Source organism: Wyeomyia smithii, chromosome 2 (genome assembly GCF_029784165.1).
Source record: "Wyeomyia smithii strain HCP4-BCI-WySm-NY-G18 chromosome 2, ASM2978416v1, whole genome shotgun sequence".
NCBI lineage: Eukaryota > Metazoa > Arthropoda > Insecta > Diptera > Culicidae > Wyeomyia > Wyeomyia smithii.
The window spans coordinates 206,000,459-206,026,183 of NC_073695.1; the positions used below are offsets into that span (position 1 = coordinate 206,000,459).

Genomic DNA, 25,725 nt, shown 5'->3' on the forward strand with positions numbered 1-25,725 from the left:
TGACTGGGACCCTATTTGATTGCCATTCATTCTCCGTTTCCAGCAGGATTTACCCAGCTCTTATCTTGTCCTTTTTTTCGCTTGATTTTCGCAGGCCTTCGCTGTCCTTTTGTTCTGGAGCTTTGATTCATTGCCGTACGGAATTAGGGTTTGCTATGCGGAGTTTCCGTGATTTTTGAGAGCCACTCTGCTTTTGTTTCGCACCGCGTGACCCGGGGTGTGAAATAATTGATTTGCATTGTGCTCGCCAGGCATAATAAAACAACTCGGGATGCAGTTAATGCCGAATGGTGAGGACAAAAGCGGCTACAAAGTGCTATCTTATTGCTGGATCATTGCTTTTTTACGACACTGAGCCGAGGAATGCTTTCTAATATGCTTTGGAAAGACACTTTGAGGAGGATAACCGGTTTAAACGATTATCATACTTGGGAATTAGTTAGTAAGTACCCGTTGGGTGACACATTATTGTTTCAAATAAAAAGGATGGACTAGAATTTGCCTGTAAAACCTGGCATTTGTGATAAGCCTCTTAAAAAGTTTCATCGCACTTCATACACTATTACTAAGGAAACATGGAACCAGTCCTCAAAGATGGTGACCACATATTTCTTACGAATGAAAAAAAGCTCAAAAACTTGCTCAGCAGTTCGAGAGTGTTCATAATTTCAATTTGAACGTAATGAGTCCTATTGAAAATAAAGTATGTATCACAGAAGTATGATCACTCAAGAATTTCCTCCTGAATAGGTACTGGAAACAAACTTGAATGAAATACGAACTATTATCAAGAACTTTAAAAACATGAAAGCACCAGGAGATGATGGGATTTTTTATATCCTCATCAAAAGACTTCCCGAAAGCTCTTTTAATTTCTTGGTGAGAATTTTTAACAGATGCTTTGAATTAGCATACTTCCCTCAAAATGGAAAAATGCCAAAGTCACTCCAATTTTAAAACCTGAAAATATCCAGCTGAAGCATTTAGGGTGCATTTACAAAATACGTTAAATGGAGATGGATTCTAATTTGGGGGTTCTGATTTTAACTATTAATAATCTTAGAAATAATATAGAATCTAACATGACCGGCCACCTGAAATGAATTATTTCACAATTGTACTTAATTTCTAATTATAAACTGCTTGCTCCGAAGAATCCGCGACGTCTCCAGCATGGTTGGGGGTTGCGCTGGTTTCGTCATACTCGTCGAATGCACAAGGTAACGGACACACCTTGCACGATGATCTTTTAAATATTCCAGATGATGTTCTCAGCAGTACAACTCGAGAAATATTATCTCGCCCAGGATAAAGCGCTTCAATACGCGCCAATGGCCATTGAGTGGGTGGCATAAGTTGATCCTTCAGAATCACCAGTTGACTAACCTTGAGGTTAACCTTTTCCGGATTTATGTAGGATTGTCGCTGAAGCTCCTTCAGGTATTCGCTTCTCCAGCGGCAACAAAATTGTTGCACTCTTTGTTGCACGAACTGAAAGCGGTTTAGTCTATTGATCGGCACATTTTTCCAATCTGAATCGGGTATAGCTTACAAAGATGAACCGATAAGAAAGTGACTCGGTGTAATAACTTCCATGTCATTGGGATCTTCAGACAAAGGGGCTAGTGGCCGAGAGTTCATACAGCCCTCAATTTGGGTTAATATCGTCACCAAATCCTCATAGTATAGTGTTGTATATCCCAGTTGACTACGGAGATGCGTTTTCGCCACCTTCACAGCAGCCTCCCATAGGCCGCCAAAGTTTGGCGCACGTGGTGGTATAGTATGCCAAGTGATTCCCCCCGTTGCGAGACTATTTGCGATACGGTTATTTTCGGTACGGTTCTTGAGCATTCGATACAGGCCATGCAGTTCATTTTTAGCACCGGCGAAATTTGTACCATTGTCCGAAAAAATCTGTTGCGGGCAGCCACGTCTGGCAATGAAGCGTCTAAGTGCGTACATGAAGGATGCTGTGCTTAAATCACCCACTAACTCGATATGCACAGCCTTAGTGCTAAAACACACGAATATTGCTGTATAAGCTTTAATCGGGGATGCTTTCCGACCCGGAGTTTTAACAAAAACTGGTCCGCAATAATCGATTCTAGTGATGGAAAATGGGCGACTAGGACTGACACGGGCATGTGGCAATTGCCCTTTAGATTGTTTTATCGGTTGAGGATTCGCACGAATGCAGCGATAGCATTTATGAATCGTGTTACGCACTGCTCGCCTACCATTAGTAGGCCAAAATTCATTACGAGTGACTGCAAGTGTGAGCGAAACTCCCCCATGTAAGGTTTTCAAATGGATTGACATCAATAGTAAACGAGTAAAGTAATGAAATCCAGGTAGTAGTATTAGGTGCTTACAAACGTATCCTTCATCCGAAAGTCTGAGCCGGCCACCAACTCGTATCACACCAGCCATATCCAAAAATGGGTTTAGAAGTCTGAGGCTGGACCTTTTAAACAATTGTTTACCTGCTGCCAATTGCTTGATTTCATCCCCAAAGGCTTCTCTTTGTACTAATTTTATCAAAGTGGTTTTGGCAACATTAGGTTCATCAACGGAAAGTACAACGGAGTCTGCTAAATTTCCACCTTTGCACCTGCGGACAAAGCGTAAGCAATATGCAATGACTCGTATCATACGATGAAAGGAGGAAAAACGGTTTATCAATGTGTCGCTTGAAACTACTGTTTGAATAACAAAGATAGCGGCTTTTCGTTCAGGAATTTCATCTGGTGGTGTGGTGAAGGCTTCCAATTCTTGCTTGGGCCAATGTCCCTCCCCCTCATGCAACCATTCAGGTCCATATTTCCAAAGTTTGCTGTTCACTAATTCTCCTACTGACAAACCACGGGATACTAAATCCGCTGGGTTATTTTTTCCAGGCACATGCAACCATTTCGCATTATGGGTTAACTCCTGAATTTCTGCTATTCTATTTGCTACAAAGGTCTTGCAAGTGTGTGGTGACATACGCAGCCAATGAAGTACCACCATCGAATCCGACCAAAACCATACTGATGAAAACTGGACGTCTACTGGAACCTCTTCATCCCAGTCTATAGCTAACGTCCACAAATGCTGCATCAGCACCTTCGCTCGAACCACGATCGGGGCTATCAATCCAAGTGGATCGTATAAACGAGCTATCACGGATAAAATGCTTTGTTTTGTAATCGGCTCTACAATTGTATGCGTGCCTAAATCAAATCGGAGTACATCAGATGTGGGTTCCCAACTGATTCCCAGTGTCTTTACAGCCTCCTCCGCGTCGAATGATCTGGCAAATTGTGTGTTAATATATTCGGATGGTAAGTCAGCCAGAACTTCGGGAAAATTGCAGCACCATTTTCTCAAACGGAAACCGCCCAAACTAAGCAACTCGACCATTTGTGTACAAAGTTGGGATGCAGTTTTAACGTCCGACGCTCCACTAATAAAATCATCCATATAAAAACTGTGTTTTAATTTTTCTGCGGCTAGTGGAAACGATTCTCCTTCATCGTCTGCTAGCTGCTTTAACGTCCTGGTGGCTAGAAATGACGATGGTGCTAAACCGTAGGTAACTGTAGTGAGCTGATACTTTTTAACAGGGTCGTTTTGACTGAATCTCCACAATATGCGTTGGAGAGGTTGATCATCAGGGTGCATCGAAACTTGACGGTACATTTTTTCAATGTCCGCCAGTAGTGCAACTTAATACTTGCGAAAACGGATAACCAGGGTGAGTAAATCTTCTTGGATGACCGGACCTACGAAAAGTGTATCATTCAAGGAATAGCCAGTGCTCGATTTTGCTGATGCGTCGAAAACACTTCGAACCTTGGTTGTCGTACTTGTGTCTTTTATGACAGCATGATGTGGGAGATAAAATACTGTGGCGGGTTCACATTCATCAGCGGATATCTCGCGCATATGTCCTAACGACAAAAATTCCTCAATAAAGGCATGGTAAGTTTTCTTTAAATCCTCATTTTTCTCTAGTTTTCGCTCCAAACTTTGTAAGCGACGAAGGGCGTTATCATAAGATTGCCCTAGCATATTAGAAAAACCGTCTTTTTTGGGTATTTGACCACATATCGACCTGTAGCGTCTCTATCCACAGTCTGTTTGTAAAACTCCTCACAATACTATTCAGTAGGGGTTGCTGTCGAGATATTAACCACTTCTATCTTCCAAAAGCGTTCTAAATTGCGATCAATTGACTCTAGCGTATCTAAAGTAGATAAACAGCACACCAGTGGTCGGGCATCAGTCTCCATATCAACCCTACCCGAGACGAGCCAGCCAAACACACCCTTTAACAGTGTATAAAAATGTTCCGCACCTATGATGAGATCCACTTTTCGGGATACATTGAATTCTGGGTCTGCAAGAGGTAACTCACTAGGGATGATTCATCTATTTGCGGCAAAACTGGTTGAAGGCAAATAGGATGTTAATTTGCGTAATACCAGACAATTTATTGTACATGAGAAATCACCGAATCTCGATTGGATCTCAGTTGCTACTGAAGCAGTCACTCGGGTTTTCGATTCACCAACACCAAAGACGGATTGGTTAATACGATGTCTGGGTAGACGAAGCTGCTGACAAAGACGCTCGCTCATCACATTACATTGCGATCCCGAATCTAATAGTGCGCGAGCCAAATGTCCCCTTCCAAAGCCATCAATAATAACTAAAACGGCAGTCGAGAGCAAAACATTCACCGATCTGGATCCCATTGCAGCGTTATACATCATCAGTGAGTCGGGTTTTGATGTGTTTTTCTCCATAATATTAATAAAATTAGAGCTGACGGTTTGTTGGCGGAAATTTGATTGTCCGAAGTTTCGATTTGGTATCTCGTTGTTAGTTCCAGTGGTTTCAAAGCCGGGGTGCAATAGCGAGTGATGCCGTTTTTGGCAAATGCGACAAGAGTAGGATGAATTACAATTTCTAGCAAAATGATCGCTTCTGAAACAGTTACTGCAAATCCTTTTTGTGTTTACTAGTTGCAAACGATCTTTCAGTGGCATTCTCTCGAAGACGGGGCACTTTACTAAAAGATGATACTGATTGCATGCTAAACAACGAGGCGGGGGATTATCTGATGCAGCGTAAGCATTAATACGATTGGCGGGGAGAATATAGGGTAGCTTCGACTGTGTTGGTGCGTGAGTTATTTTATTGTGGGACGGTACTGTTGATTCTGAGCCCATGAATAGCGATTCCAATGCTCTAGATTTTTTTGTTAAGAAACTGATGAGATTAGCGTAGGTAGGTTCACCATCATTAGATATATATTTCTCCCAGTCTTTAAGGGTACGATCGTCTAATCGCGAACAAAGCAACTGTACCAACAAACTACTCCAGTGTCGTGTGGGTGCACCTAACTGGGAAAGTATTTTAACATGTCGTTCGAACTCTTCAATTATGGTACGTAGTGCTAGAGGCGATTTATTGCAGACCTTAACACCGAATAGCAAAGATTGTAAGTGCTTTTTCTTCAGTAAATATTCATTGGAGTACCTATCAAGCAGTGCTTGCCAAACAACAGCATAATTATCTGTGGTTATGGTTGATGACTCGATTAGTTTTAACGCTTCGCCTTTTAATGAAGAACGAAGGTATTGAAATTTTTGAATACTAGGGTCAGTGCGTCTTGGACTGTCCTACAGATCAGACGTTTCTTCGGTTGCTTGTGGACTGGTCTTTGACTGCCTATAGCTTCAAAGTTTGTGTTTTGTCAGTGTGTCTTTTAAAGACTACCTGAAAGTTATTTCCCATCAGTCTTTCTCAAGACTACCTACTTTTGAATTTAACATTTGTTTTAACTTTTTTCGTATCACCTGAAATGGCTGGACGGAAAAAGAAACCTCGCATCGCTGCGGGGAGGAAAAGAGAGGCATCTATTTCTGACACTTCGAGTGTCTGTAGTGACAATCCTTTTGATATTTTGCCTGAGCAAGAAGCTGGTGAAATGGAAGTGATTAATAATGAAACTATACAAAATATAAAATCTTTAAAAAAGGAGAAAGTTCCACCTATTGTGGTAACTATTTCTTCTGAATTTAATATATTCAAAAAGGAACTTTCAACGTTTGTTTCTGACGTTAAAGTTACCTATCAAATTGGCCGTAGAGGTGAATGCCGCTTATTAGCCGACTCAGTAAAGGGTCGTGATCGTCTTGTTCAGTATTTAACTGACAAGATGTACAAATTTTTTACATATGACACCAAGAACGCCAAGCCGTTCAAGGTTGTCTTGAAAGGTCTCACCAACGATCAAACCGTTGATGAGATCAAACTTACTTTAACAGAATTACTTGGCATAGCCCCTACCCAAGTAATTCTAATGAAACAAAAATCACGAGGCGAAAACAGTCAGAGAACTGGAATTTCCCTTGTTATTTATTTAATTCATTTTAACCGCAATGAGGTTAACAACTTAAAATTTTTTGAAAAAGCACATGCTTTGTATAATGTGCGTGTAAAGTGGGAAATTTATAGGAAGTATGGCGGAGGTGAAAAGCACATCACCCAATGCCGTACTTGCCAACGTTATGGCCATGGTTCCAAATTCTGTAACATGGACCAAAAATGTCTTAATTGTGGAGACTCTTCTCACAAAAAGGACACATGTCCTGTGAAAGAGAGTAAAAATTTTCGCTGTGCGAATTGTAACGGCAACCATATGTCAAATTTTTATCAATGCCCAGTCCGTTTAGCAATTGTTAAGGCAAGGCAAGGTAAACAAAATTCAATTTCTCAATTAAAACCAACTTCAAAACAAAATTCTCCAAGCGTACCAGTGACGCATAGTTTACCTACTCCTTTGCATACCCGTTTAACTTATGCACAGGTTACAGGTAGTTCGAACATTATACCCCCTTGTGTTGGTAGTTCGAAAATGACCGTTAATATGGGTAAGCAAAACACGCTAGAAAATAATTGTACACCTATCACTCCAGCTAATATTGCTACCGAAAATATTTTTTCTAATGTCAACTGCCTGGGGCCTATTACGGCAGGTAAACTTTCTTTTCTGCAACAGGCAATGTTCGATCTTATGAACGCCATGTTGCAGGCAAAATCAATGTTTGAAGCCATTCAAATAGGCACAAATTTTACTATTAAAATTGTTTCTAATTTAAAATTTAGCAATGATTTTAAATAAAACAATTAAAATATTAAATTGGAATGCTCGCTCATTGAAGGCCAATGAGAATGAGCTTTATAGTTTTTTAACAGTAAATAATTTGCATATTGCAATTATTACTGAAACATTTTTGAAACCTAACATAAAATTAAAATATGATCCCAATTACGTGGTTCATAGATATGATAGGATTCAGGGTTCCGGCGGTGGAGTTGCAATTGTTATTCATCGCCGAATTAAAGATCGTGCTCTTCCCCATCTTGAGACGAAAGTTATTGAAACTTTGGGAATTGAAGTTCAAACTGAACTTGGGATTTTATTTATTGCCGCAGCATATTTACCATTTCAATGCACACGCGAGCACAAAAATTATTTTAAAGGTGATTTACAAAAACTCACCAGAAATCGTTCGAAATTTTTCATAATCGGCGATTTTAACGCTAAACATCGTTCATGGAATAATTCTCAAAGTAATTCCAATGGCAAAATTTTATTCAATGATTGTTCTTCGGGATACTATTCTATTTTGTCTCCGAATAGTCCTACATGCTTTTCTTCTGTAAGAAACCCTTCAACAATTGATTTGGTGCTAACAGATCAAAGTCATGTATGTAGTGATTTGATCACACATGCTGACTTTGATTCTGACCATCTTCCAATAACTTTTTCTTTATCACATAAATCAGTTTTAAACCCTATGAGCTCTGTTTTTAATTATAACAAGGCTAATTGGGAAAGATACAAAACTCATATTGAGAGAAATTTCAATAATGAGCTTGATTTGCAAAACGAAGTGAATATTGATTCCGCTTTGGAAGCATTAAAATGTGCAATTGTTGATGCCAGGAATTATTCTGTTCCAAAGGCTCAAGTGAAATTTGATTCATCAATAATTGACGAATATCTTCAACTTCTAATTCGTTTGAAAAATGTCCACAGACGTCAATATCAACGTTCTCGTGACCCTGTTTTTAAAACTATTTATAAAGATTTACAGAAAGAGATTAAACATAGATTTACTCTTCTGAGAAATCAAAATTTTGAGACTAAAGTTGAAAAATTGAAACCATATTCAAAACCATTTTGGAAGCTGTCAAAGATTCTTAAGAAACCTTCAAAGCCTATTCCAGTTTTAAAAGATGGTGAACGTTTTCTTGTATCCAATGAACAAAAGGCTCAAGGACTTGCTCAGCAGTTTGAGAGTGTTCATAACTCAAATTTGAATTTTGTGAGTCCAATTGAAAATGAAGTCACACGTCAATTTGATTTAATTTCTTCCCAGAATTTTTTACCTGCAGAAATAATTGAACCTAACTTGAATGAGATTAAATCAATTATTAAAAATTTCAAAAATATGAAACACCATGACGATGGAATCTTTAATATACTAACCAAACATCTCCCTGAGAGCACAATGGAATTTTTAGTGAAAATTTTCAATTGCTGCTTTAAAATTGCATATTTTCCCAAATTATGGAAAAATGCAAAAATTACTCCCATTTTAAAACCGGATAAGAACCCAGCTGAAGTTTCAAGTTATCGACCAATCAGTTTGCTTTCTTCAATAAGTAAACTGTTTGATAGAATTATTCTTAACAGAATGATGTCACACATCAACGAAAATTCAATTTTTGCAAATGAACAGTTTGGATTTCGCCATGGGCATTCCACAACTCATCAATTGCTCAGAGTTACTAATATGAAACGAGCTAACAAATCTGATGGTTATTCCACTGGAGCTGCTCTTTTAGACATAGAAAAAGCATTCGACAGTGTTTGGCATAAAGGTTTGATTGCGAAATTGCAAACTTTTAATTTTCCAATTTTCCTAATCAAAATTTAAAAAAAATATCTTACTGATCGAACTCTGCAGGTTGTCTATCAGAATTCAAAATCTGATAGATTTCCCGTCAGAGCAGGTGTACCTCAAGGTTCAGTCTTGGGTCCAGTCCTGTACAACATATTCACTTCAGATCTTCCTGATTTGCCTCCAGGGTGCACAAAGTCATTGTTCTGCGATGACACAAGCATTTCCGTAAAAGGAAAAAGTCTTCGTGTCATATGCAGTCGATGGCAGAAAAGTTTAGATATTTTTTCTTCCTACTTGCAAAAGTGGAAAATCTCTCCCAATGCTTCTAAAACTCAAATGATAATTTTCCTGCATAAGCCTAGGGCTTCTTTCTTCAAGCCAAACAATAATCACGTTGTCAAGATGAATGGGGTTATTTTAAGTTGGTCCGACAAGGTTAAGTACTTGGGACTAATTTATGATAAAAAACTTATTTTCAAAGAGCACATTGAGAGTATACAAGCCAAGTGCATCAAATATACGAGATGTTTATATCCTCTCATTAACAGGAATTCTAAACTTTGTTTAAAGAACAAACTTTTGATTTACAAACAAATTTTTAGACCAGCAATGCTTTATGCTGTACCGATCTGGTCAAGTTGCTGTTCAACAAGGAAGAAAACGCTCCAAAGGATTCAGAATAAAATTCTGAAAATGATTTTGTAGCGTCCTCCTTGGTTTGGTACACTCGAATTACATAGACTTACTGGTGTTGAACCATTAGAAGCTATGTCAAATAAAATTATTAACAATTTTCGACAAAAATCGTTGCAATCCTCAATTGCTACGATAAGCTCTCTTTATAGCCAATAAGTTAGCAATTAAGTTAGTTGTAAGTTTACTTCCCCTTTTCTGACAAGTAGGTTTAAATCCCTACGAATGATAAGTCCTAATTGCGAAAGCAAACAAATCCTAACAATTAAAATTACAAATTTCTAACAGTGTTGAGAAGTCACCATTTGTGATTGGACACACATACTCATTATTTACTAATATTTATCATAAATACTTAAGCTACTAACAAATCCCCCCTTAAAAAAAAAAAAAAAGAATGCTAGGGATTTCAGCCGTTGTGTGGATAAGAGAGGCAAATGAGTCATGGAAGGTAAGCCACTCATTAAGATCACCGTCAAATACAGGTAATGCGATAGTAGGAAGTTTCACATTAGAGATGTGGGGTATGACCGGAGCTAAATTATGTGGTTGTACAGGGTTTGCGACAGGGGGAGGACGTTTAGAGATCAAGCCACCTTTAATCCGAAATAACTTCTCCTCCATTTGAGCCCTCAATTGCGTATTCGCTGCGATAAATGATTCACTATCATCCAAAATTTCATATTCACCTTGTACTGTCTCGAAATCTTCCATCAAACTATCCAGTTTTTCTGACCGTATCGCTAATTCGTGTTGGTCTCGATCGTGATTGTAATTTTGTAGTTAATCTTCGATGCGTGTGACGGAATCGATGATATTACGACGTTTCAATTCCTTTTGCTTGAATTTCTTCTCCGCCATGGTGGTAAGTTGTGTGTACAATAGGCTGCAATGAGCGAGAAGACCCAGGAAGCACCGATTTGTTGGGATAGAATATTTGGACAGACACTCACCTGTGCCTGTCAGTAAGCAGGCCTTGTATTTATTTTATTAGCAGGAACTCTCAAGAAGGCAACTATTTGCTGCGGGTGATATTTGTAAAAGATGAAGCGGGAACCAATCGTTACTTCGGTGGTATAACCGAATTCCGGGTTAGTGTTGCACTTGGGTGGGTATTATGTTCATTTGCGTTCCGTGGGGCACTTTGGGATAATTTACAGTAGGGGCAAATAACACGTGTCGGGCGACCGTGATTTACGACGGCTTTACCTTTATGGGAGAACCAAAAGACAACCAAAAAAGTACCGCTCGCGAAATGTATGGTAGTTGGACAGGTACTCACATGTACCTATCAATAAATAGGCATTGTATAAATTATAACTCAGCAATCCTTCAGGAACTTCTCTCTCCTAGAGAGGTTAGAGTTGAAAATGTCGTGATTAAGTTTCCAGAAATCCACACCTGTGATTCTGGTCACGGCACCAATGAATCATCTGGGATAGATCACAGGTGTTGTAGCGTTGGGGTATCACCAAATCAAATCACTTGTATTGTGTAATCAAACTATAATTTTTATTAACTATTTCAACGGGATTTATTTGCACACGCAGGTATAGTGACCGGTCTGATCGAGGGTCATAATCAAAGAGAACAACTAACTGAGCTGAATAGAAGTACAAGCCCCAGTCGGAAGCTGTAGAAAGCTGCGATTCGATCGCAGTCATTTAGGGTGCATTTACAAAATACGTTAAATGGAGATGGATTCTAATTTGGGTGATTTTAACTATTGATAATCTTAGAAATAATATAGAATCTAACACATCAAGTTATCGTCCAACTAGTTTACTCTCTTCTATAAGCAAACTTTTTGAAAGAATGATTTTTAATAGAATGATGACACAAATCAATGAAAATATAATTTTTGCAAATGATCAGTTTGGATTTCGCCATGGGCATTCGACTACTCATCAGTTACTTAGAGTAACTAATATGATTCGTGCTAATAAATCTGAAAGTTATTCCACTGGAGCTGCTCTTCTAGACATAGAAAAAGCATTCGACAGGTATAAAGGTTTGATAGCTCAAATTTCCAATTTCCGTTTTCCTTTTTACATCACAAAAATGATACAAAGTTACTTGACAGACCGCACTCTTCAGGTAAACTATTTGAATAGTAAATCTGATAGATTGCCTGTTAGAGCTGGTTTACCTCAAGGAAGTACCTTGAGCCCAGTCTTATATAATATTTTACTTCTAATCTTCCTGATTTACCACCATTTCCGTAAAAGTAAAAAGCCTTCGTGTCATATGCAGTAGGACCAGCAATGTTATATGCAGTCCCCATCTGGACAAGTTGTTGTACAACCAGAAAGAAGGTGCTTCAAAGGATTCAGAATAAACTTCTGAAAATGATATTGAATCGTCCTCGCTGATTTAGCACGAATGAACTACACAGGCTTACTAATGTGGAAACATTGTAAATATGTCAAACCAAATTATCAATAAGTTCCGAGAGAAATCATTGCAATACTCAATTACAACGATTAGCTCACTTTATAGTCAGTAAGATAGGTGTAAGATTAGGTTAGGGTTAATTTTAAACTTTATTTTTTTCTCTTGACAAGTAGGTTTACAATTTTCCTACAATTTTATTCATTTAACTACGGAAGCAATTACAATCTTTTAATGAAATAAAGCTTAAAACATATGTAATAGTGTTGATATGTCACCGTTTGTTGCAGAACACATAATAGCATTTCTGAATAAATATTAGTCAATAATTAATTCATCACAAAACATCCCTCCCAATAAGAAGAAAAAAAAGGAAACATGGAAGTCAAACATAAACATTATATAAAATATAAAGTTTCAGCGTCGTTTTGTTTTTTTTTTTTTGCATAAAGAATTAATAATTTTATATACTATTCGAATATAAACATAAGATTACTGCTTTATAACGCTATAATGCTTATTAGCATATTTTGCGTCTAGTTTGATCAAATTTGAAATAAAATAAAATTCGAGTCAATTATGTGCGAAAATCCAAGAAATATATTTTGGAAGTAAAAACCGTTCTCACTGTGTAAAATCCTTGCTTTGTACATCTTTCATGGAACTTTGAGCCCAAAACATATAGCATAGCATAGCATAGCATATTTGATCGCCCGTGTGTTGCCCGTGATTTGTGCCCAAAACATATATTACACTGTGCTACAGCGATTTAGAACTTCTGAAGTGACCTAGTGTAGGTTGTAGGGCTTGTTGAGTATAACATTCGCTCATACTAGAAATTTTCCAAACACCCCCAAAACCTGAAGTTATGGTCAAAATACGGTTTTTTGAACCTCAGCGCATGTAGTATTTTTCAACTCAGTCATTTATCAACCGATTTTATATATTTTAGCAGTTTCAGAAAGAGGACAAATAACGCTTTCAAAATATATACAGGTTTTTACTAATATCAATAAACATGTTGAGTTATTTGAGTTTAAATCAAATTTTTTAGATTTTTTTCACGAAATTTTTCAATTTAATTTTAAATTTTCCGTGTATTTTTGTGAGAAACATACCACAAACATACTACTATTTTGAAAGTATATTCAATTCCGAATCAAATGAAAGTAGTTTTGTGAAAATCGGTTGATATTTGGCCAAGTATTATATTTTTTAAGTAAACCAGAGTTTTTGGCTTATATCGCATAATTATTTCACGGAGGTACAAATGATGAAAAAATGCAAGAACTTTTGATGTGACTTAGTGTGAGTTGTAGGTTTAGTCAAATGTTACTTGCGCGTTTACTTGAAGTTTTTCAAATACCCCAAAAAATTATTAGTTATGGTTAAAACCCTGTTTTTTATCTTAGGTCACATTTTTATGTTTAATTCGGTTATTTCTCAACCAATTTTTTGTATTTTGGCTGTTTTGGAAAGGAGAAAAATAGAACTCTTGAAACATATAAATATGTCTCAAGAGTTTACCTATATGTGATGAATAGCTTTAAATAAAATAAGATGTTTTATATTAAATGAAATAAGATGATTTTTTCCCCAAATTTTACCTATATGTGATGAATAGTTTTACAATAAATAAGATACCTAGTTTATGTTATTTTCAATTTTTTCCAAATTTATTCGCAATTTCTTACTCATTTTTGTAATGAACGAGCTTTAATTGCTGTAGAATTTGAAAAGTACATTTAGTGTACTGTAAATTTAGTACATAAGTGTTTTGGCAAAGATATGACTCGATGTTTTCCACCATATATGTACTTAGATTTCGTCAAATCATTCCTCAGCCAAATTATAACAGATTGTCATCATCAACATCTCTTGCTTTCGTTTAGTACCAGAAAGAACTTTCCAAATTTTACAGCAATTGAAGCTCCATCATTACAAAAATATGTGAAAAAATGGCGAATAAATTTGGAAAATTTTGAAAATAACATAAACCATATTGTTTAATTTAAAACTATTCATCACATATAGGTAAACTCTTTAGACATATTTATATGTTTCAAGAGTTCTATTTTTCGCCTTTCCAAAACAGCAAGAATACAAAAAAAAGGTTGAAAAATAACCGAATTAAACAGGGTAAAAAACAGGGTTTTGATCATAACTAATAATTTTTTGGGTTATTTGAAAACTTCAAGTAAACGCGCAAGTAACATTTGACTAAACCTACAACTCACACTAAGTCACATCAAAAGTTCTTGCATTTTTTCATCATTTGTACCTCCGTGAAATAATTGTGCGATAGAAGCCAAAAACTCTGGTTTTATTAAAAAATATATTACTTGGCCAAATTTCAACAGATTTTCACAAAACTACTTTCATTTGATTCGGAATTGAATATACTTTCAAAATTGTAGTATGTTTGTGGTATGTTTCTCACAAAAAAAGACGGCAAATTTAAAATAAATTGAAAAATTTCGTGAAAAAATCTAAAAAATTTGATTTAAACTTAAATAACTCAACATGTTTTATTGGTATTAGTAAAAACCTGTATATATTTTGAAAGATCCATTTGTCCTCTTTCTGAAACTGCTAAAATATTGAAAATCGTTTGATAAATGACTGAGTTAAAAAATATTATATGCGCTGAGGTTCGAAAAACCGTATTTTGACCATAACTTCAGATTTTGGGGGTGTTTGGAAAATTTCTAGTATGAGCGAATGTTACACTCAACAAGCCCTACAACCTACACTAGGTCACTTCAGAAGTTCTTGAATTTTTTTTTTCATATGTAGCACAGTGTTATATAAAGAAAGTTATTTCAAAATCGATCAAATAGTAAAAACCCATAAATTACTTACCATTTAAAGGAAGGAGAGAGGTTATCTGTGTCATTACGAATTGTTATATGAAAGAGGTGTAAGTGTTACATAATGGTATGAAATGAAAATTAAACTGTCAGTTGTTTTTCATTGTTGTCATGCCTGTACATTCAACTTGTTATGGAAAAATGAGAAATCATCGTGTACGATTTTTTTTACTTGGGTACAGACGTAGAGATGGTCGGGTATGGAAAATTTGTTACCCGTACCCGACCCGTACCCGACTAATCGAGAATTTTCAAACCCGTACCCGACCCGAACCCGAAGTCGGGTTTGTTTAAAATACCCGTACCCGACCCGAACCCGAAACTGTATGTATACGTATGATTCATATAAAATGCTAGAAATTTTATTTTGTTTTCGAGAGATCAATGAAAATTCAAGAGATTTTTTTTGAAATATTCATAATAACTTTATAATGAACCAGATCGAAACAACTAGAAGATCAGGATAAATTAACCTATAGTGGTCTTTTTTATTTTATTAACTTGTGTTTGTGATGCAGACTGGCTGGAAAAGATGTTTCCAGATGGAAGTTTTCTGAAAATCACTCGAATTTTCACATACAATGAATTAATCTGGCGGGTGGTCCACTATAGGGAAGGGATCCCGATCAAACGATTTTAACAAACGGGTATCACAAATATATCTGAACTTGATAGAAATAACAAAGCCTACAATATTCTTGATATGCCAGAATAATAAAAAGTACAGAATTATATCAAATTCTGTTATCATACACTTCAATATTCAAAAGTGTGTTTTCCTAAAGCATATATGTCACAGATCTTGTTATTCAATTGACAAAATAGTGTACATTCTAACTAATTCTGATCTTTTTCTGCCAGAAACCTTACAAAACTTGCTATAATTTGTTATAATCAGTAAGTAATTTTGATAGAAATTTTGATATTTTAACTATTATAGAGACCAAGTTTAGAACGCAACTTGATGCGAAACATTGCGTAACAATATATCAAGATTGTTTATAATCCTGATATTTTCGACTGATCGGGATCCACTATATGTTAATTTACCCTACTAGAACAACATGGAGAATGATGAGAAATGCATGCCTGGTAGAGTTTAAAATAAACGACGAGTTTTATGTGCAGATCGTAACAACCTGGAATCTAAAATTCGGTATAACACACATATTTCTGTACATGCGGCATCCTTGCTCATAGTGCAAACCAAGACCTGGGAGGAAGGAACGAATACTATACTGAAAATCGGTCGAAACAGATGTAACGGACATTTGTCGTTTGTTGATAGCGTGTAACTATCTTCCTGCTGTAACGCGAGCATGACTCGAACTAAGTTTTTAGTAACATCAGGAATTCTAAATGTGCAAATTTGTCTGTAAAACACAGATTTTTTTGGTCAGTTTCTTCAGATTTTTAAGTTTATATATATTTACGCTGACTTTTTTTTGGTCACACATTTATTTGACACGATTTCGCTGAGTTGCAATAATTTTACAATTTTATACCTCACTAATTTGTGAAACGAAAATCAACATTCAACCGTGATGAGGTGTATAGTTCAAAATTGTTATCAAACGACAGTTTTTTTGATACCCGAGTAATAATTACGGAGGAGGTATTCCACATATTATACGTTTAAACCACAAAATGCCTTAAAAAAATCGGAAAACTTTCAAAACTTGTAGCTTTCCAAAGGACAGAAACATTATGTTTCAGAAAATATTATTAATTTTATTGTGTGTATGGATGTTATCATGATAAGTATTTTTCGAATAAGTCCACGGTCAAGTAAAATGCAATCATCCTTCCACAGTGATGACGTTGCCGGTGCAGCTACAAAATTGTCGCTACATAAAACAGAAGTTGGTTAGGCGGCATCCATAAATTACGTAACGCTCATAGGGAGGAGGGGGGGTATCTTTGAGCGTTACGATTTGTTACACAGAGGAGGGGGTGGGGTGAGTTAAACGTTACGTAACGAAAAATCTCTGGAGATTCTCCAAAAACGAGCATTTTTATAAAGGAAATCCTACTGCAGCGTTACGTAATTCTTATGGGGGGTAGGTGTTACGTTACGTTTCGTTACATATGGGGGGTGGGGGTCCGAAGAGCGGGTTTTTTGCGTTACAATTCCTCAAATTTCAAAAAAAAGCCGGCTTGCACCGTAAATCCAGAAAGCGCAAGTTTAATAATCGAAATACGCTGGCAGGATTATTACTGGAAGTTTATGAAATTTATTATTTTACGTAAAAATAAACCAAAATATTTCGGGTAACCACACTGAATACAAAAAAATGCTTGCGTTGAATATTTTATCAAGTAGGGCGATACCTTCAAGTTATTACAATACCTGCTACCAAATAATGCTTTTTTCTCCTGGTTCTAATTGACAACTCATTCTGATTCATTTGACTTTCCCACAGCTTCGTATCCGTTTATCCCTCCCAAAAAAGTTAATAATTGAATTCTCATAATGCACGAAAATCAAATTACCCGTACCCGACCCGAACCCGACCAGTTGAGAATTTTTCAAACCCGTACCCGACCCGAACCCGAAAAATAGTTTTTGGCGTTACCCGAAACCCGACCCAAACCCGTCGGGACCATCTGTACTACAGAGTTAGGAATAAGTAGCAAGAAAATGAATAAAGGACGTGTTATAAAAATCTGAATGAGTGTTGGCCAATCCGCATGAAACTTTTAAAGTTTTAATATAAATACTTAACAGGGTAATTTACCATGTAATGGTCACTTAATATGAAATGATCCATATTTTAGGACAATAATTACAATAAATCCTTAGAATCAAAATCCTTCGGAATCTCGGTATTCCTAAGATACATATTTATAGATATTTTATCCAAACATTTATTTTACTGTGTGAAATTTTCATTTAAAATGATCAAGATATCCTAAAAAAAAAATTATTAACGAAAACGATTTAGGAAAAAGTTTTGTTATCAAATAAAAACAACTAGTGTGCAATAACAAAGAATCATACGTATCATTATCACAATTTTTCAGCGCAACTTTTAAATAACTTGAGGTATTTAATTTTTCAATACTCGTCAGTATGAGCAGTTTTAAACTGTTAATATACTTGCTCATTGCTACATTCATTAATTTCATTATAGAAAAGATTACGAGAAGTTAACCTAGCCGCTTTAGTACTTTATGCTTGTTTTAATTTATTGAAATAAATTGAAAGAAAACATACGCTTCCAAATTTCACGAGGCATAATAAGATAAGAAGTTTGAATATGATTTGCTGAGGCAAATCTAGAAGTTGAGAAGAAACGAAATTAAGTGCTTTGTAGCCCTTAGCGTTGTATTTAAAATTTTAAAAAACATATTCCATCATCAATTTAAAATCTTTTAGTGATGAAATTACTCTGATCCTTTTTGTTCACTTCTAATTTCTGAAAAGTAATTAGTGCATTTTGGTATGCAAACTTCCAAAATGGCGAATAAGCGCTTTGTTGGTACGAAAAATCACAGAAAATATTAATAACATAAATAAGCGACATGTTAGATTCGCAATGGAAAAAACTGTAGAATATGAAAAGAAACTGCAATAATTTTACAATAAATTACGATTGAATATATCGGAATATGCACGAGTCAAGACCAAAATGAGTCAATGCTGAAAATTTTACTGCATGAACTCATAAGTTCATGCGTTATTTTCGGCAAAAGTTGGGAACCAAAATTTAAAAAAAAATTTCTGCCCACTCGTCAATAAAAACTCTTAAGCAGGTATTAGACGAAGCAAATATTTGCTATTTTTTAATACAGATTTTATTTTGTGCAAATAAAAATCGTACCAAAAATAGTAAATATTTGCGTCGTCTAATACCTGCTTTAGACTAATAGAACCTTTTTTGCGATAACTATTCATTATTATTTTTATTATTAATTATGACAAGGAATTCTCCTGGAAGCATCTCCAGTCAAAAACAATCACACATCGTCGCATATGTTGCAACTGTTAGGCCTGAAACATGCTGAACGCCAACGCGAGCGATCGGGCGAGATTCTTGCCATAGGTTAATGAACAGCCGTAAGTAGAGCTGTTCATTAACCTACGGCAAGAATCTTGTCCGATCGCTCGTGTTGGCGTTCAGCATGTTTCAGGCCTTACTAGTTTCTTTTATCTCCAATTCATCCGGTTCGCTCATCCAATTCGCTCGTTGTATGCATACGGAGTAAAGAAAAAATATGACAAGAGCTGCCAATCAGCAATTTTCCCATCATACAGTATGCAAACGTTGATGATTTCAAAGATGCGTCTGGAAATCACATCACGATCTGCGTTAGAGAAAAACACAAACATTCGCTTTCTTGCAAGGTATCTACAACACACACTCTTTGGTTCATGAAAACTCATTTGGACCTATTTAAAGATACAAAACTTGTGCCTGTCTAGAACAGCATTCGCAACTCCGGCAACTCTGATCACACTGACAGTTGAGATTCTGATTATGTGTGAATAAGCGGGACAGAAATAAACCTGATCGTTGCATCAATACAAATGCAGCGAGTAAAGTTTTGATTTACTTGCATGGGGGTTCTTGATTGTATGTTCACCGGCAGAAACTACTTTTTGGTTATTACACTTTGTGTATAATGCGGGTCATAGAACACAAAAAGTAATAAAATGTTGCAATAAAGTAACAAAATCTTCCTCGTTTCTGCTGGGTGTACCAGTTACGATTCACAAGAGCTACGCAGATTCGCTGCCTCACGAAAACTCCATCAGAGAGACTGCCACAGTGTCTGTTGAATTTGTAGAAGAGGTTAATATTGGGACTTAGGATAATAACTTAGGATCGTGATTGTCACCTAGTTTCCCCTGTATTCTGAATTTCATTTACTAATATTGCGCCTTCAATTAACTGTCCAGTAACTGTTGTTCCAAACTTCGAAACGAGGCCTAGTCAGATCGGACCGGATCAAAACCGGACTTTTGAAATAATTTGAGCTTCCGAAATCTGTACCAAATTTTCTCCCGAAAATCGTTCGCTGTTCAAATGGAAGGAATAATATTGCGTGATGTATAATTGTCATACATTCAATCCACTCAATTTTCAGGCGAGTTTTCCGGTCACCCAGCTAGTCCTTGAGGTACGATGCTGGACAAGACAGTCGTATGTTTGAACTCTGGTTAACGAGAGACTGTTTCTTCAAGCAGAATCGTAGCGCTAGCCCAGCAATTGTCCTGTACATTAACAGTTGGTGACAAAATCGATTTCAAATAAACAGACCAGTACGAGCCTTGGCTATAATTCTAGATCATAAGAAGCAGAAGAATCTCTGGTCAGTTTGCGTATTAATAAAAAAAATTTTGAACAAATTTTACAATTTTACCAATATCACATTTAAGGTCAGTGTTCCAGTGTTCAGTGTGTTCCAGAAAACAAGCAGCATTCAAGTCCAATGTTCAATACGTACTGTTTTTGTAGAAAAACAATCAAAAACTGAATCACTCATCTCATCTCACTTGAATTGTGAAACTTGGCCAGCAATCCGAGTTTTATCGGCCTACATCTGGATGGCTTCTAACCGAAAGTGTCTGTTTTCAGCTGTTGAAAAAGCAAAGAGCGCAACGACAGTAAATATTTATACCACAACAAAGCCACCTGAACAACTTCTCATTCCACTTGTGCAGCCGCCCATCATCGCCATCGTCACTGTCTAACGGCCGTACGTACGGTGCTTTGCTTTGCTTGCGACTCTCCTTCGAGCTCGGCAGGATGGAAAACTACGCGAGAAAAAAGAAAAGCTAAAATAAAGACACCACAAACGAAAAGCATCGAAACGGCCACGCGGCGCGGCATTCAAAATGCAATCCCACAAAGCTAACTCCGGCGCGCGGAACTTGTTTTCGGTTTTTCGGCAAATCGACTGGAGAAAAAATTGCACCTGGCCAACCAGCCGACTCGAGTGCATCCTTTCAGCAACAACAATATCATCCGTACACGGTCGGCATTCGAAACAAGCACTTGGCTTATCTGCGGCCGATGAGAGTGAAATAAAAAGCCTATCCGGCATTCAGTTGTGTTTATCTTGCACCACTGAAACTTGCCGAATCGTTATCCATCGCACAGTGGATGCGGGGTTTGGGTTGATGCGGCAGGAAACATGATGATTGTTATTTGTATAAGAAAATATATGCTTTGTCCACTAGGTTAAAATTTCCTTTTTATCCACACTATCGAGATAAAAGTTTCTAACGCCAGCATGAAGATATTATTTTTGAAGCCAACAGTGCTTAATCTAAAGCCGCCAATGATGATGTCCGTTGTGGTTCTTTGTTTTCCAAACACGGGTGGACAAAGAATTCCTTGGTCGTGTTGTTTTCCTGTAAACAACTCGCTCTGAGCTTCCCAAGCAGCACGCATTGTTGCAATGAAGCAAATGCAACCCTCAATGCAGCATTCAAATATTGTAATAAATCGCATCCGTTACTTTTATTCAACTTGTAAATAACCGAAAAAGCGCAGGAGGTGGAGCCTATATGCAACTAACAGTGCTATGTGAACCATCATCTGCATCGATAGCCGCTGCAGTATAGGAAGAAAAGAGAGGAGAATTAAAGTTAAGTTTGTTTACCTTTACTGTCATTACTCTTCGGTAATGGTGTCGCGAAGTTTAATATAACTACATACATTAAAAAAAAACCTCTAATATACCCAACTTTTTCTCTACTTACGCTTCTGATAAGTATGTTATTCTACCTGCGATTCAAAATTTACCGTGCAAAAAATGTTTTTACTTCGTAATTATTCACGCGCCTTTTATAAAGTGTTGTAAAAGAAATTTTATGGTTAAAACTCGCCAAATTATAAACAATATTTTGGGAAACGATAGTTCAGAAAACCTTGCAGCAGTGTTAATCATGCGGAATATGGAATAACAAAACCATGTTTCCAACAAAAATCATTTATCATTCGTTTATATTAGAGATGGCTGTTTACTGTGTGGTAATTTTAGCAAATATCTGGTTCAACAAGATGTTGCTATACATTTTCATCACTAGTTTGCTTTCCTTTGAAAAAAACGTTTGTGAAACAACAATATGCAACATCATGTGACATTATCGTTATTTAAAAGCATCATGAAATATGCAGTTGGAAATAGATTGCAGAAAACTATTAAGCAATTTCTAGTTTTCAGTTACAAGAATGATGCACGTAAATAACAAAATGTTGCTAAATTCTTTTATATTTCTTCAGAGTAACCGAAAAAGTTTCTTGCACCGTTAAAAAGTTTTACAACAACAAATATTGAGTAGTCTCATTTGAAAACATGTTGCAAGTGCTGCTTGGGTTATCAGTCGCCCGTATCCAGCATACAACCCAGGCATCACACCGTCAAGAAGAAGGCGAAAGCGCAAAAATGCACTTTTAGTATCCTGGACAGGTTTAGCCGAAAAGGCAGACCCCAGAAAGTGCAGCCGAACGGCGTGGACAGCCAAAACGAAACGAACACAGAGGCAGAAATTCAATCAAAATCATAAAAAATATTGCACCTGCCGTCTGGCGCTGAAGCTACTGACCGGAGGAACCCAAAGGCGATGGCGATGCGATGGTGGCCAGTTGATTCAACATAATGATGCAGTGCAGTGCGGCCAGCGGTCGTCGGCAGCTGAGCAGCAACCGTACTTGCTTCAAAAAAAAAGTTACCAAGGTACCTCAAACAAACAGAAAAAAGTAACGGCCCAAGAATCAAAACCGATCTCTAATTCGCAATTTGCTTTTTTACGACCGAAAGGAGCCATATTATAAACAACCTTGGTGGGAAGGAGCGAAGTGTTGATTTTTGAGTACGCAATCTCACAAAAATAAATTGTGATGCTGTAAACCTTGAGTGGCAGGTGTAAATTATTGCCGATAACGTATCTAGTCGAAAAAATTCGACTGCCCGTTGTTGCAAAGATGAAAGAGACATAACATAACCAAAGCAATAAGTGAAGTGAATGTGCATGAGAAACAGTTTCTAAAATTTGTAGTTTAGTGAGATCAGATAAAGAACTGTAACTAATTTCATGTGACGTATCAACTAAAACATTTGTATTCCAACTTCAAACGGCAAAATAATTAGACGCGACTAGCTCTGATTGTAAAAAAACATAATAGGCTCAAAAAGGCGTTTTATTTTTATCAGAACTGCATGCTTAATTTTTTTTTTTTTTTTCAAGTGTTACCATTCCTAAGACATTGCGGATATTAAAAGAACCGAAATATCAAAATAAAATATTGAATATCAAAATTTTACCTCCGATCAACTTTTGGCATATATTTTTCAAGATTAATGTAACCAACTAAGAAAGAAGACAAAAAAAATTGATTGGCCAAAAAAAATTATCACACAGTTAGAAAAAAAATGATAGAATTTATGTTGAATCTTATAAAAAAAATTGCCTCCATCGCCTATGATAGAAAATTCCATAAAATGCCACGCAACTTTGAACTTAATTTTCAAACAAAATCGTGGTTTGGAAGCAACTGGTATTCAAATTCGAAAATAATGTACGTAACGTGTAATATTCAGAAATTTTTACTTTGTAGAGATTGGAATCTTTCACAAAAAATACATTCCACAAGGAGATAAACTAAGAAATAGAAAGTATAGACGATACATCACCTTTCGTTGATAGGCCTCTAAATGAGACAGATTTATTTTGAATGAAAATTTTTAATATAAACTGTAAAACCGGCGTTTGATTCACGTGGAGAATAATACCAAGTAATTATTTAGCTAAGGCTAATATTTGCGAAGCAGATAGGAGTAAATCCTGGAGTCAGATACAGTCCAGAGTTAAGTTCCTGCTTCTCCTTCTTCAACCATCAGGACCCATTGATTGGTGATTTTGCAACATCTATTCGCGTTGCTAGGAAGCAAAAGATCAGAGGAGCTAGAAGATGTGACACCACGATCGTCGAGGGGAGCAAGAGAGAAATTGTGCAGAATGGACAAACTATGGATCGTACTTTGCACTAGGTGAAAAAAGCTTGTAAAAACTGAAAAATCTCAAAGCCACTGGGAAAACGGCTTACCTAGTCCCACAAACTCGGAAGAAACCACATCCGCTACCGTCGCCCGCCACGATATGATCTGGAGCGACTTGAACTCCCCGAAGTCGCTACTGAGTACGCGCCTTGAGACAGTGTTGCTAAATGAGAGAGAGCTTAACGGAGCCTCATCCCCAAGACCCATCTTTTCCGGGAAAAAAAAGCGTCGTTTGGAAGAGCTGGAGTGTGAAGAAACAATTAGCTGTATCGTTCTCAAGAAACACGTAGATTTTACAATAAACTAAACACAGCCACGAGCTGAAATGTGTCGGGATAAAAATGGAGGAATCTCGACGGAAGAACGTTAGGTGATCGACAGGTTGGAGCAGCACTACAATGAACACCTGAATGACGCAGATGCAGAAGACTTTTATGGTGGGAGGAGCACAGCGCATGGAGTAGACATATCGCCCTCACGATAAGTAAAGTTAACGATGCTATCGAGCAGCTCAAGAACAACAAATCAGCTGGAAAGGAAGGCGGCCCCGATAGGTTGGTTCCTGTCTGCAACTACTGGAGGAGTGGAAAGACGGAGTAATATGCTCAATATTAAGCAGGACAACAAGTTGGAATGTGAGAACTACCGAGCTACCGAGCAGAACTACCACGATTTTCAATGCAGCCTGCGCTCTTCCAGATCATCTTTCGCCGTCTCGCGGCGCTGCCATGAAGATTTGTGGGAAGTTATCATGCCGGTTATGTGTATGGGCGATCGAAAACGGACCAAATTTTTACGCTGTGGCAGATCCTCCAAAAGTGCCCTGAATACCAATAGAGCTCACACAGACAGTAGCGTAGTGATCAACGGAGATGAGTTCGAGGTGGTTGACGAATTTGAGTACCTCGGATCATTGGTAACGTCAGACAACAACTGCAGCAGAGAAATCCGCAGACGTTTTGTATCTGGAGCCTACTACTGACTCCATAAGATGTTGAGGTCTAGCAAACTTCGCCCCCGTACCAAGTTCACTATGTACAAGACGCTCATAAGACCGGTAGGATAATGCTCAAGGAGGACGTGTAAGCACTAACCGTTTTTGAACGACGTGTGCTTAGGACCATCTTTGACGGAGTATGTGAGGATGCCGTATGGAGGCGAAGAACGATCCACGAACTGGCGCAACTCTACGGCGAGCCCAGTATCCAAAAAGTCGCTTAAACTGGAAGGGTTCAATGGGCGGGGCATGTTGTAAGAATGCCGTACAACAATCCCACAAAAATGATGTTCAATTGTTCACCTATCGACAGATCCTTGACAAGTTTAGCGAACACAACTTGCTGACTCATATACTTTTAGATTTCAAGGCGTCGTACGATTCAATGAAACGCAAGGAGCTGTGGCAGACAAACAAAACTGATTAAGCCAAAACGTGCGATTCCTGACGGTTTCACATCAAGCGTCAGAACAACTGGCTAACTTCAGATGCGTTTGCGACGTTGGGTGGTCTGAAGCTACGGGAAGGGCTCTCGAACTTGATGTTCAACATAGCCTTGAAAGGTGCGGAACAAGGGGGCAGGAGTGTGAAAGAGCGGTACCATATCCAAAAAGTCTCACATGAATCTAACCTACCTTTGCGGAAGACATCTGTATAATCGGTGTTTTTTTTTTTTTTTTTTTTGATATCCTGTATGCCTGAGGAGCACTGAGTACTGAAATACCACTGCGACAGTCTTGCTGATTATCTTTTGTGGCTGGCCCCGATTGCTGTGCACAGGTTACGGATTGCT

General features: G+C 37.3%; 1 protein-coding gene across 1 annotated transcript in view; it reads right to left on the reverse strand.

Moving 5' to 3' along the window:
* Positions 1-1,128: 1,128 nt before the first annotated feature.
* Positions 1,129-25,725, reverse strand: part of LOC129720363 (uncharacterized) — an 80,423-nt gene continuing 55,826 nt past the window's right edge. The window contains exons 3-4 of the mRNA XM_055671826.1: positions 1,553-3,581; positions 1,129-1,507 (exon numbers count right to left, since the gene is read on the reverse strand). Coding sequence (XP_055527801.1) covers positions 1,129-1,507; positions 1,553-3,581 — 2,408 coding nt within the window. The remainder of the gene's footprint in view (positions 1,508-1,552; positions 3,582-25,725) is intronic.